Genomic DNA, 15000 nt, shown 5'->3' with positions numbered 1-15000 from the left:
CCTGGAGTCCACACAAAAACATGACATAATACGAGAACAGCTCAAGACAGAACTACAACAATAAAAAAAGGCATAAATAGCCGACATATCAATACATACACACACAATATCTAGGCAAAATAGGCGAGAGGCGTTGTACCGTGAGGTGTTTTATCTGTTTTTTGAAAACAGGTTTGCTGTTCATTTGAGCAATATGAGATGGAAACGAGATCCATGCAAGAGTGGTTCTATACAATACTGTACGCTTTCTTGAATTTGTTCTGGATTTGGGGACTGTGAAAAGACTCCTGGTGGCATGTCTGGTGGGATAAGTGTGTGTGTCAGAGCTGTGTGTAAATTGACCTTGCAAACAATTTGGAATTTTCAATGTTTTCATGTTTCTTATAAAATGAAGAAGTAATGTAGTCAACTATTAGTCAAGAGAGCCTGGCATGCATAGTATTTATATCAGCCCTCTGATTACAGTGAAGAGCAAGACGTGCTGCTCTGTTCTGGGCCAGCTGCAACTTAACTAGGTCTTTCCTTTACAACCATTGAATCTATATGTTTTGACCATGACAGTTTACAATCTAAGGTAACACCAAGTTATCACGTTTTTGGGAAGACCCAGATGCAGACAGTGTCGAAGTAACACATGTTTATTACTAGAACGGGGCAGTCAAAACGACATGTCAAGGGTAGGCAGAGGTCAGTAATCCAGTGTGGTGTGCAAGGTACAGAACGACAGGCAGGCTCACTGCAGGCAGATTGGTCAAAACCGGGAAAACTAGAAAACAGGAACTAGAAACAGACAGGAGCATGGGTAAAAACGCTGGTACTGTAGGATATAAATACACTGGGGATAATGGGGAATATGGATGATACCTGAAGGGGAGTGGAGTCCGTCTCATGCTACCACTAGAGTGAGAGCACCGCCAGCATTCAAAAGTGACCAAAACATCAGCCAGGAAGCATAGGAACTGAGAAGTGGTCTGTGGTCACCACCTGCAGAACCATTCCTTTATTGGGGGTGTCTTGCTAATTGCCTTTAATTTCCACCTTTTGTCTATTCCATTTGCACAACAGCATGTGAAATTTATTGTCAATCAGTGTTGCTTCCTAAGTGGACAGTTTGATTTCACAGAAGTGTGATTGACTTGGAGTTACATTGTGTTGTTTAAGTGTTCCCTTTATTTTTTTGAGCAGTGTATATATATATTTTTTTTTTGGTGGAGTTACGTCATTTCTCAATTTGTCAGCCTGGCAGCCATACTTATTTTCCAGTCCTTTTGCTGCAACTCTTTCAAACATACAGCATTTCAATTCCTTAACAGTTCTAACAGTCAGTTTCTTAAAATGGTAATGTTTATCAAAAATTGGAAGAAACAATTTCATAAATTCATAAATTTCAGCATCTGGAAATAAATATTGTTAACATCATCTGTTTAGTTCTTATGTGATGGAATTTCTATAGTTGTGTGTGTATGTTAGGAACGGAGCTTAGCATGTGTTCATCCCTCCCTCCCTCCCTCCCTCCCTCCCTCCCTCCCTCCCTCCCTCCCTCCCTCCCTCCCTCCCTCCCTCCCTCCCTCCCTCCCTCCCTCTTCCTCCATTTTGTTGTTAGATAAAGTGTGTAATCCCTCTCTTTTTGTCATCTCTATTCCTCGTTCCGCTGGCCACGTTTAGTAATGAAACGTCAGCGTTACTGAAAGGCTTTAGCATCGGCATCAGGTTCAGCATGAGGCCTGAAACACGTGCCTGTCCCTCTCCTCTCCTCTCCTCTCCTCAACTAGATACATACACTGTATGTGTGTGTGTGCAGACACGCACCTGTCCCTCTCCTCACCACAACTAGATATCTGTGTGTCTGTAGTGCACTGTGTGTGTGTGTGTATGGATGCTTCTATGTTTTTAGGTTCTTCCAGAAAGTGTGTCCACATAAGTAATACGTGTGTGTGTGTGTGTGTGTGTGTGTGTGTGTGTGTGTGTGTGTGTGTGTGTGTGTGTGTGTGTGTGTGTGTGTGTGTGTGTGTGTGTGTATGTCTGTGAAAAGAGGCTGTAATCTGTGCTCTAGGCTCTGGGCTGAGTGCTGTCGCTCACACAGAGACGTGTAATAACAGGATTAACACACACACACACACACACACACACACACACACACACACACACACACACACACACACACACACACACACACACACACACACACACACACACACACACACACACACACACACTTTAACATATGTGTATATCACACAAAGGTATGTATGTGAACATGAAGGAGCTCAGAGATGTATATGTGAATGTTGTGTAACCGGGACCCATATCATGTTTCATTCATGGCCAGACGGCTGTGCTCTGCACCGAGGCAGGCCAGGATATCCTCCTCAACCCATTGGTTCCCCTTTGATCTGTCATTCACTCCGATTGGTGCCTTTGATGTTGCACTCTCTCCGATTGGTTAGCTTTGATGTTCCGCCCTCTCTGATCATTCACTTTGATGTTGCAGGCTCGGCGCCAGCAAGGGTCATTCAGACGAGGAGGAGGAGATTCTGAGAGACCAGCAGAGTGTCCTGTCACTTCCCTAACCCATCACACACTCAACATGGTAACACAAACACACACTCTCAACATGGTAACACACACACATACTCTCAACATGGTAACACACACACATACTCTCAACATGGTAACACACACACATACTCTCAACATGGTAACACACACACACACACACACACACACACACACACACACACACACACACACACACACACACACACACACACACACACACACACACACACACACACACACACACACACACACACACACACACACACACACACACACACACACACTCTCAACATGGTACACACACACACACACACACACACTCAACATGGTAACACACACACACACACACTCTCAACATGGTAACACACACACACACTCTCAACATGGTAACACACACACACACACACACACACTCTCAACATGGTAACACACACACGCTCAGGACACACACACACGCTCAACATGGTAAGACACACACACACACACACACACACACACACACATACTCTCAACATGGTAACACACACACATACTCTCAACATGGTAACACACACACACACACACACACACACACACACACACACACACACACACACACACACACACACTCTCAACATGGTAACACACACACACACACACACACACACACACACACACACACACACACACACTCTCAACATGGTAACACACACACTCAGGACACACACACACGCTCAACATGGTAACACACACACACACTTAGGACACACACACTCTCTCAACATGGTAACACACTCACACTCAGGACACACACACCCTCAACATGGTAACACACACACACACACACACACACACACACACACACACACACACACACACACACACACACACACACACACACACACACACACACACACTCTCAACATGGTAACACACACTCAGGACACACACACACTCTCAACATGGTAACACACTCACTGTCAGGACACACACACACTCTCAACATGGTAACACACACTCTCAACATGGTAACACACTCACTCTCAGGACACACCCACTCTCTCAACATGGTAACACACCCACACACACACTCAGGACACACACACTCTCTCAACATGGTAACACACTCACACTCAGGACACACACACCCTCAACATGGTAACACACACACACACACACACACTCTCAACATGGTAACACACACTCAGGACACACACACACTCTCAACATGGTAACACACTCACTGTCAGGACACACACACACTCTCAACATGGTAACACACACTCAGGACACACACACACTCTCAACATGGTAACACACTCACTGTCAGGACACACACACACTCTCAACATGGTAACACACACTCTCAACATGGTAACACACACTCAGGACACACACACACTCTCAACATGGTAACACACTCACTCTCAGGACACACACACACTCTCAACATGGTAACACACATTCTCAACATGGTAAAACACACACACACGCTCAGGACACACACACGGAATAAACATGGTAACACACCCACACACACACTCAGGACACACACACTCTCTCAACGTGGTAACACACCCACACACACACACTCAGGACACACACACTCTCTCAACATGGTAACACACACACACACTCAGGACACACACACTTCTCACATCACACTCCAAAAGACCTTCCAGAGTAAAACATCTCGGGCCGGCATGCCATCCTTATAGGACCTGGGTCCTGAGTACAGCCTGGTCTGCACACTGTACAGGATGGGTTGAACCCTCACCATGCAGGTCTATAGTTCCTCTGGTTGGGTTGGACCCTCACCATGCAGGTCTATAGTTCCTCTGGATGGGTTGGACCCTCACCATGCAGGTCTATAGTTCCTCTGGATGGGTTGGACCCTCACCATGCAGGTCTGTACTTCCTCTGGATGGGTTGGACCCTCACCATGCAGGTCTATAGTTCCTCTGGATGGGTTGGACCCTCACCATGCAGGTCTATAGTTCCTCTGGTTGGGTTGGACCCTCACCATGCAGGTCTATAGTTCCTCTGGTTGGGTTGGACCCTCACCATGCTGGTCTATAGTTCCTCTGGTTGGGTTGGACCCTCACCATGCAGGTCTATAGTTCCTCTGGATGGGTTGGACCCTCACCATGCTGGTCTATAGTTCCTCTGGTTGGGTTGGACCCTCACCATGCTGGTCTATAGTTCCTCTGGTTGGGTTGGACCCTCACCATGCAGGTCTATAGTTCCTCTGGTTGGGTTGGACCCTCACCATGCTGGTCTATAGTTCCTCTGGTTGGGTTGGACCCTCATCATGCATGTCTATAGTTGCTCTGGTACAGGAGATGTTGAGTGCTGTTATACTATAGGTCATTGTAATATTATTTTGTTTAGAGTTGTATGTAATTAAAATGCTGCATGTTATAACGTAGTTAATCTACGATGCTAATTTGATGTTTAATCATTTCGTTCAGTAAGGTTGAATATGGTGATGAGCATTGCTGTGGTATTGTAATAGAAAGTAGAATCAAGAAGAGTGTAACGACTCCCACCGAAGGTGGCTCCCCTTCCTGTTCGGGTGGCGCTCGGCGGTTGTCCTCACCGGCCTACTAGCTGCTACTGACTTTTCCTCCCCCTCCCTTTTTGTTGATTATTGACACCTGTTTGTGGTTAGGGTGATTTGTGGGGCTTTATTACCCAGCAGCCCGGCCTGTTGGGTGTGCGGGATTGTTGTGTGTACAGTCTGTACATTCTTGTGTGTCAGGGTACGTGTTCATTGGTTTGTGTTATTTCGTGTTTCTCACTTTGTTTGTGGTGAAGCATTTGTTTTAGAGTAGCGTCGTGTTTTCACCCGTGTGGGGTATTACATTTGGAACGCTACTCTGAACTCTCTGTCTCCTGCGTGTGACTCCTTTCATCCACGACACCCCGGGCATTACAAAGAGATACATTATCAGATGCATGTTTACATCTCTGACTGTCCTATGCCCACGTTTACCTCTCACACTAACCACATGACAGCAGTGGTTAATCTACTACAAAACATGAAACAGTCAAAGTTTCGTTGCCCCACACAAACCTGTTCTCCCAGCCAGCCAGCCCCCGTTCCCCTAGGCAGCCAGCCAGCCCCTGTTCCCCCAGCCAGCCAGCCCCCGTTCCCCTAGGCAGCCAGCCAGCCCCTGTTCCTCCTGCCAGCCAGCCAGCCCCTGTTCCCTCAGCCAGCCAGCCAGCCAGCAAGGCCAAACACAGCAGAGCATGTTCACCATATCAAAGCCCAGCCAGATGGATAGTAATTGGGATCAGGGGGCCATCAGGCAGGTGAAGAACAGGGTGAAGAGAGGAGAGAGGGAAGGATGTAAAGGAATGGGGGAGAGTTTAGAGGAAGGAGAAGAGTAAGGGTCCATCTACCTATCTCTCTCTCTACATCCCTCTTTCTCTCCCTCCTTTCTCTCCCCCTACCCGTTTCCCTTCCTCTCTCTTTCTCCCTCCCTTCTCTCTCTCCCTTCCTCACCCCCTTCCCCACCTCTTTCTCCAGAGCACGTCTCACGGCAACCGTGAGACCCACTCCCTCGGGAGCGGAGAGGGTGAGTGTCCTCATCTCCTGCCTAACGGGTCGTGCTCTGGAGTGGGCTAACGCTGTCTGGAATGGCCCAGATTCAGCGAAGGAGCACTACCCCGAATTTTCCCGCCGCTTTCGTGCGGTGTTCGACCATCCACCTGAGGGCCGAGCGGCGGGAGAGCGACTGGTTCATCTCAGGCAGGAGAAGAGGAGCGCCCAGGATTATGCGTTGGAGTTTCGGACCTTGGCCGCGGGGTCTGGGTGGAACGACAGGGCCCTTATCGATCACTACAGATGTAGTCTCCGGGAGGATGTCCGCAGGGGGCTAGCGTGCCGGGACGAAGCTCTCTCCCTGGATGAGCTTATTGATATGTCCATCCGACTGGACAATCTGCTGGCTTCCCGCGGCCGTTCGGAGAGGGTCCTGTGCGTTCCACCACCCAGCACCCCTGCACCCATTCCCATGGAGTTGGGAGGAGCCGTACTGAGGGGTACCGGAGGAGGAGGCTCCCCCTGCACCAGCTGTGGTCGGAGAGGACGCACGGCCGATCGGTGCTGGGGGGGTCCATCTGGGGGTTGAGATGGCAGGCGGAACATTTCTCGGTTACCTCAGGTGAGTAAGCACCAGACTCACCCAGAACCCCCTGTTTGTCATATGTTTGTCTTAATTTTTTTTCTTAATTTTTTCCCCTCTTCCCAGCATAAGGCACTAGTCGATTCAGGTGCAGCTGGGAACTTTATGGATCGCGGACTCGCCATCAAGCTAGGCGTTCCGCTTGTGCCAATAGATTCTCCTTTTCCCGTGCACTCCCTAGATAGCCGGCCATTAGGGTCAGGTTTGGTCCGGGAGGCCACGGTTCCACTGGACATGGTGACGCAGGGAGATCATAAGGAACGTATAAGTTTTTACATTATCGATTCGCCTGCGTTTCCAGTGGTACTGGGGATTCCCTGGCTGGCTAGTCACAATCCTACTATTTCGTGGAAACAGGGGGTTCTCCAGGGGTGGTCAGAGGAGTGTTCTGGAAGGTGTCTGGGAGTTTCCATCGGTGCCACGTCGGTGGAGAGTCCAGACCAGGTGTCCACGGTTCGCATTCCCCCCGAGTATGCCGATTTGGCAATCGCTTTTAGTAAAAAGAAAGCGACTAAATTACCACCTTATCGACCGGGTAGGGATTGTGCGATAGATCTCCAGGTAAACGCTGCGCTTCCCAAGAGTCACGTGTACCCTTTGTCCCAAGAGGAAACGGTGGCTATGGAGACATATGTCACTGAGTCTCTGGGACACGGGTACATTCGGTCCTCCATCTCACCCGTCTCCTCAAGTTTCTTTTTTGTGAAGAAAAAGGAGGGAGGTTTGCGTCCGTGTATTGATTATAGAGGTCTAAATGCCGTCACAGTGGGGTTTAGTTACCCACTACCTCTAATTGCTACGGCAATGGAATCATTTCACGGAGCGCAGTTCTTCACAAAACTGGATCTCAGGAGCGCGTACAGTCTGGTGCGTATTCGGAAGGGAGACGAGTGGAAAACCGCATTTAGTACCACATCGGGCCATTATGAGTACTGCGTCATGCCATATGGGTTAACCTTTAGCGAGTCACCAACCCGGATCCGGGATCACCCCCCACTCCCCCCCCACTGAGTAGCATAGCTAGCATAGCGTCACAAGTAAATTGTAGCATCTAAATATCATTAAATCACAAGTCCAAGACACCAGATGAAAGATACAGATCTTGTGAATAAAGCCACCATTTCAGATTTTTAAAATGTTTTACAGGGAAGACACAATATGTAAATCTATTAGCTAACCACGTTAGCAAAAGACACAATTTTTTTACTCCAACAGTTTTTTCCTGCGTCAGTAGCTATCACTAATTCGACTAAATAAAAATATATATAGCCACTAACCAAGAAACAACTTCATAAGATGACAGTCTGATAACATATTTATGGTATAGCATAGTTTTTTTTTGAAAAATGTGCATTTTTCAGGTATAAATCACAGTTCTACATTGCAGCTGCAATCTGAAATAGTGCCGACGCAGCCAGAACAATTACAGAGACCAACGTCATATAACTAATTACTTATCTTAAAACATTTCAGAAAAATACACAGCGTACAGATATTGAAAGCCCAACATCTGGTGAATCCAAACAATATTTCAGATTTATTAAATGTTTTATAGCGAAAACAAAATGTAGCGCTAAATTAGCATAGCCACGCCAGCCAGAACCAGCTGGGCGCCCACGACCAGTTCACATGCACGACAGATATATGAAATAACATCGTAAATTGGGTCTTACTATTGCTGATCTTTCATCAGAATGTTGATCAAGGTGTCCTTAGTCCTGATGAGTCGTTCAATCCATTCATAATGGCAACTTTCCCTCTTCATTTAGCATAGGTACTGGTCGACTGGCACGGATCTGTCCAAAGTAAAAAAAGTCACAGAACGGAACACGGCAAAACTCCCGAAAAAATTCAAATAATCTGATTAAACTATATTGAAAAAACATACATTACGATGATATGGTCACATGTATCAAACAAACTTCGAGACGGAGATAGTTTTCATCCGTAACGGCAGCAAAACAGTAGACAATCGCACCTCCAAATAGTGCGATTCAGAGAACCGGAAGTTGTCGGTCACGCCAAAGAAATAGGTCTTATTTCACGTCAGTACAAGATAAACAAAACATTTCTCCTCTGCCGTCCTCTTGACACCCAGAGGAAGACGAATGAAGTGTGTTTCGGGTCATAGGTGGCGTGACCATATATAGGCAGAGCGTTGAAGCGAGCATACACATCTTGCATTCTTCTTCTTGGTCAGGGAAAGTGCTGTCAAATGACTTCTGTTTCACTCAGAGACAAAATTGAAACGGTTTTAGAAACTATAGATTGTTTTCTATCCAATGGTATTAATTATATGCATATAGTAAGAGCAATAATTGAATAAGAGGCAGTTTAATCTGTAGAGCAAATTATGCTAATGCAAAAACAGCACCCCCTGTATTCTCAAGAAGTTTTAAAGAATGCTCCCGCCGTTTTCCAATCCTTTGTAGACAATATTCTCAGGGACCTGCACGGGCAGGGAGTGGTTGTTTATATCGATGACATTCTGATCTACTCAGCCACTCACGCCGCGCATGTGTCTCTAGTACGCAAAGTGCTTGGTAGACTGCTGGAGCATGACCTATATGTCAAGGCTGAGAAGTGTGTGTTCTCCAAACGAGCCGTCTCCTTTCTGGGTTATCGCATTTCCACCTCGGGGGTGGTGATGGAGGATGAACGCATTAAGGCCGTGCGTAATTGGCCGACTCCGACCACGGTAAAAGAGGTGCAGCGGTTTTTGGGTTTTGCCAACTACTACCGGAGCTTTATCCGGGGTTTTGGCCAGGTAGCAGCTCCCATTACCTCACTGCTGAAGGGGGGTCCGGTGCGTTTGCAGTGGTCAGCAAAAGCGGACGGAGCTTTCAACAGGTTGAAGGCGCTGTTCACGGATGCGCCCGTGTTGGCGCATCCGGATCCCTCTCTAGCATTCATAGTGGAGGTGGACGCGTCCGAGGCTGGGGTAGGTGCCGTGCTATCACAGCGCTCGGGTACGCCACCAAAACTCCACCCCTGCGCTTTCTTCTCTAAGAAGCTCAGCCCAGCGGAGCGTAACTATGATGTGGGGGACCGGGAGTTGTTAGCGGTGGTCAGTGCTCTGAAGGTGTGGAGACACTGGCTTGAGGGGGCTAAGCACCCTTTTCTCATCTGGACCGACCACCAGAATCTGAAGTATATTCGGGCAGCTAGGAGACTGAACCCACGTCAGGCAAGGTGGGCCATGTTCTTCACCCGATTCCAGTTTACTCTATCGTACAGACCGGGCTCCCAAAACATAAAGGCGGATGCACTGTCCCGTTGTTTTGACACGGAGGATCGGCCCACCGAACCTACCCACATCCTTCCCGCCTCAAGGCTTATAGCACCAGTGGTGTGGGAAGTGGACTCGGACATCGAGCGGGCATTAAGGGCGGAACCCGCTCCTCCTCAGTGTCCGGCGGGGCGGAAGTACGTGCCGCTTGGTGTTCGGGACAAATTGATTCGGTGGGCTCACGTCCTACCCTCCTCGGGTCACCCTGGGGTGAAGAGGACAGTGGGGAGCCTTCGGGGGAGGTATTGGTGGCCTACTTTGGCTAAGGACGTTGGGTTTTATGTCTCCTCCTGTTCGGTATGCGCTCAGAGTAAGGCTCCTAGGCACCTTCCTAGAGGGACGTTACAACCCCTCCCCGTTCCACAACGGCCTTGGTCACATCTATCCGTAGATTTCCTGACCGACCTTCCCCCGTCTCAAGGGAATACTATGGTGCTGGTGATTGTGGATCGGTTTTCTAAGTCCTGCCGTCTCCTCCCGTTGCCCGGTATCCCTACAGCCCTGCAGACTGCGGAGGCATTATTCACCCACGTCTTCCGGCACTACGGGGTGCCGGAGGACATCGTTTCTGATCGGGGCCCCCAGTTCACGTCCAGAGTATGGAGGGCGTTTATGGAGCGTTTGGGGGTCTCGGTCAGCCTTACCTCCGGTTATCACCCTGAGAGTAATGGGCAGGTGGAGAGAGTGAACCAGGAGGTGGGTAGGTTTCTGCGGTCGTATTGCCAGGACCGGCCAGGGGAGTGGGCGAGATACATCCCTTGGGCCGAAATGGCCCAGAACTCTCTACGCCACTCCTCTACTAACATGTCCCCCTTTCAGTGTGTATTGGGGTACCAGCCGGTCCTGGCACCATGGCATCCGAGCCAGACCGAGGCTCCTGCAGTGGAGGAATGGGTGCAGCGCTCCAAGGAGACATGGAGGGCCGTCCAGGAATCACTTCAACAAGCTAGTGGACGGCAGAAGAGGAGTGCTGACCGCCACCGCAGTGAGGCCCCCGTGTTTGTACCGGGGGACAGGGTCTGGCTCTCGACCCGAAACCTGCCCCTCCGCTTGCCCTGCCGGAAGCTGGGTCCGCAGTGTGTAGGGCCCTTCAAAGTCCTGAGGAGAATAAACGAAGTGTGTTATCGATTACAACTCCCTTCCTATTATCGTATTAACCCCTCGTTTCATGTGTCTCTCCTCAGGCCGGTGGTAGCTGGTCCCCTGCAGGACGGTGAGGTACCGGAGGTCCCTCCTCCCCCTCTCGACATCGAGGGGTCCCCGGCGTATAGGATACGAGCCATTCTGGACTCAAGACGCCGGGTGAGGGGCCTGCAGTACCTCGTAGACTGGGAGGGGTACGGTCCGGAGGAGAGGTGCTGGGTACCGGTGGGGGACATTCTGGATCCATCGATGTTGAGGGATTTCCATCGCCTCCATCCGGAACGCCCTGCGCCTTGCCCTCCGGGTCGTCCTCGAGGCCGGTGTCGGCGCGCTGCGGGAGCAGCGCGTCAGGAGGGGGGTACTGTAACGACTCCCACCGAAGGTGGCTCCCCTTCCTGTTCGGGTGGCGCTCGGCGGTCGTCGTCACCGGCCTACTAGCTGCTACTGACTTTTCCTCCCCCTCCCTTTTTGTTGATTATTGACACCTGTTTGTGGTTAGGGTGATTTGGGGGGCTTTATTACCCAGCAGCCCGGCCTGCTGGGTGTGCGGGATTGTTGTGTGTACAGTCTGTACATTCTTGTGTGTCAGGGTACGTGTTCATTGGTTTGTGTTATTTCGTGTTTCTCACTTTGTTTGTGGTGAAGCATTTGTTTTAGAGTAGCGTCGTGTTTTCACCCGTGTGGGGTATTACATTTGGAACGCTACTCTGAACTCTCTGTCTCCTGCGTGTGACTCCTTTCATCCACGACACCCCGGGCATTACAAAGAGATACATTATCAGATGCATGTTTACATCTCTGACTGTCCTATGCCCACGTTTACCTCTCACACTAACCACATGACAGCAGTGGTTAATCTACTACAAAACATGAAACAGTCAAAGTTTCGTTGCCCCACACAAACCTGTTCTCCCAGCCAGCCAGCCCCCGTTCCCCTAGGCAGCCAGCCAGCCCCTGTTCCCCCAGCCAGCCAGCCCCCGTTCCCCTAGGCAGCCAGCCAGCCCCTGTTCCTCCTGCCAGCCAGCCAGCCCCTGTTCCCTCAGCCAGCCAGCCAGCCAGCCAGCAAGGCCAAACACAGCAGAGCATGTTCACCATATCAAAGCCCAGCCAGATGGATAGTAATTGGGATCAGGGGGCCATCAGGCAGGTGAAGAACAGGGTGAAGAGAGGAGAGAGGGAAGGATGTAAAGGAATGGGGGAGAGTTTAGAGGAAGGAGAAGAGTAAGGGTCCATCTACCTATCTCTCTCTCTACATCCCTCTTTCTCTCCCTCCTTTCTCTCCCCCTACCCGTTTCCCTTCCTCTCTCTCACTCCCTCCCTCCCTCTCTCCCTACACTCTCCCTCCCTGTCCATCCCTCCCTTTCTCACTCCCTCTCTCCCTTCTGTCTCTCCCTACACATGCACACATTTTCCTGGGGGCCTAGCAGAGCCACTGAGAACCTCTGACAAATCAATACATCATTGTCATTGATTCTGTCGTGGCTCAAAGTGTTTAATGAGAACCCCTCCCGCCTCTCTCCTGTGTGCATTGGCGCGGCCCGAGTTAATGGTTAATTGCGCGGAGGTCTGCAAGTGCAGCGGCAGGGTTAATAAGAGCCAGTCCCATGGTGACAGATAGGTCCAGCTGGCTCATTAGGACAGGTGAGGCAGAATGTACATGCCTGGCCTAGGAAGAGGAGAGCCATCCGTCAAGACAATGTGTGTGTGTGTGTGTGTGTGTGTGTGTGTGTGTGTGTGTGTGTGTGTGTGTGTGTGTGTGTGTGTGTGTGTGTGTGTGTGTGTGTGTGTGTTTGCATGCTAAGAACTGCTTCCCTGAGGCTTATGCAGTTCTTTTAACCTGTTGGTCAGAATTTCAGCAATTACTATTGGTGCCATTACTGACATGAACCTGGACTGGACCTACAGAAAGAGAGGATGACTAGTAATGAGAGAGATGGTAGGAAGAGCAGAGGGGAACAGCATGGAATATAGGGATTAGAGAGGGAGAAACAGAGAGAGAGGGGTGGAGACGGTAGGGGGAGAAGAGCAGAGGGGAACAGCATGGAATATAGGGATTAGAGAGGGAGAAACAGAGAGAGAGGGGTGGAGACGGTAGGGGGAGAAGAGCAGAGGGGAGAATCTTGGGATATAAGGATTAGAGAGGGAGAAACAGAGAGAGAGGGGTGGAGACGGTAGGGGGAGAAGAGCAGAGCGGAGCATCTTGGGATATAAGGATTAGAGAGGGAGAAACAGAGAGAGAGGGGTGGAGACGGTAGGGAGAGAAGAGCAGAGCGGAGCATCTTGGGATATAAGGATTAGAGAGGGAGAAACAGAGAGAGAGGGGTGGAGACGGTAGGGGGAGAAGAGCAGAGCGGAGCATCTTGGGATATAAGGATTAGAGAGGGAGAAACAGAGAGAGAGGGGTGGAGACGGTAGGGGGAGAAGAGCAGAGCGGAGCATCTTGGGATATAAGGATTAGAGAGGGAGAAACAGAGAGAGAGGGGTGGAGACGGTAGGGAGAGAAGAGCAGAGCGGAGCATCTTGGGATATAAGGATTAGAGAGGGAGAAACAGAGAGAGAGGGGTGGAGACGGTAGGGAGAGAAGAGCAGAGCGGAGCATCTTGGGATATAAGGGGAGAAAGAGATTTTATAAAAGTAATACCTTTATTGGCCAATAGTTACATCATTGAAGCATACGCTTGATTTCCTTTTAACGGACCTAGAAAGTTAGAACCAATCCCCCCTGCTCGTCCACTGTACACATAACCCCGCTGTTGCACCACACCCCTACAAAGTTCCCCAGACAGTTCACCAGCCCCCCAGACAGTTCACCAGCCCCCCAGACAGTTCACCAGCCCCCCAGACAGTTCACCAGCCCCCCAGACAGTTCACCAGCCCCCCAGACAGTTCACCAGCCCCCCAGACACATTCACCAGCCCCCCATACACATTCACCAGCCCCCCAGACACATTCACCAGCCCCCCAGACACATTCACCAGCCCCCCATACAGTTCACCAGCCCCCCAGACACATTCACCAGCCCCCCAGACACATTCACCAGCCCCCCATACACATTCACCAGCCCCCCATACAGTTCACCAGCCCCCCAGACACATTCACCAGCCCCCCAGACAGTTCACCAGCCCCCCAGACACATTCACCAGCCCCCCAGACAGTTCACCAGCCCCCCAGACACATTCACCAGCCCCCCAGACAGTTCACCAGCCCCCCAGACACATTCACCAGCCCCCCAGACAGTTCACCAGCCCCCCAGACACATTCACCAGCCCCCCAGACACATTCACCAGCCCCCCAGACAGTTCACCAGCCCCCCAGACACATTCACCAGCCCCCCAGACACATTCACCAGCCCCCCAGACAGTTCACCAGCCCCCCAGACACATTCACCAGCCCCCCAGACACATTCACCAGCCCCCCATACAGTTCACCAGCCCCCCATACACATTCACCAGCCCCCCAGACACATTCACCAGCCCCCCAGACAGTTCACCAGCCCCCCAGACAGTTCATCAGCCCCCCATACACATTCACCAGCCCCCCAGACAGTTCACCAGCCCCCCAGACAGTTCACCAGCCCCCCAGACAGTTCACCAGCCCCCCAGACAGTTCACCAGCCCCCCATACACATTCACCAGCCCCCCATACACATTCACCAGCCCCCCAGACAGTTCACCAGCCCCCCATACACATTCACCAGCCCCCCATACACATTCACCAGCCCCCCAGACAGTTCACCAGCCCCCCATACACATTCACCAGCCCCCCATACACATTCACCAGCCCCCCATACACATTCACCAGCCCCCCATACACATTCACCAGCCCCCCAGACAGTTCACC

The 15000-nt window shown here is 50.6% G+C and overlaps 1 protein-coding gene across 1 annotated transcript in view; it reads left to right on the top strand.

Annotated features, from left to right (window-relative positions):
• The window catches only part of LOC120018940 (extensin-1-like), a 16739-nt gene that overhangs the window by 1411 nt on the left and 328 nt on the right, over positions 1-15000 (top strand). The window contains exon 2 of the mRNA XM_038962152.1: positions 13935-15000. This exon is cut by the window's right edge and continues 328 nt beyond it. Within this exon, the coding sequence (XP_038818080.1) occupies positions 13935-15000 (1066 nt within the window). The remainder of the gene's footprint in view (positions 1-13934) is intronic.

This window comes from Salvelinus namaycush, chromosome 23 (assembly GCF_016432855.1).
Source record: "Salvelinus namaycush isolate Seneca chromosome 23, SaNama_1.0, whole genome shotgun sequence".
In the NCBI taxonomy this organism is placed as follows: Eukaryota; Metazoa; Chordata; class Actinopteri; order Salmoniformes; family Salmonidae; genus Salvelinus; species Salvelinus namaycush.
Note: the sequence above shows the minus strand (reverse complement) of the source record. Positions and strands in the feature narration are given on the sequence as shown.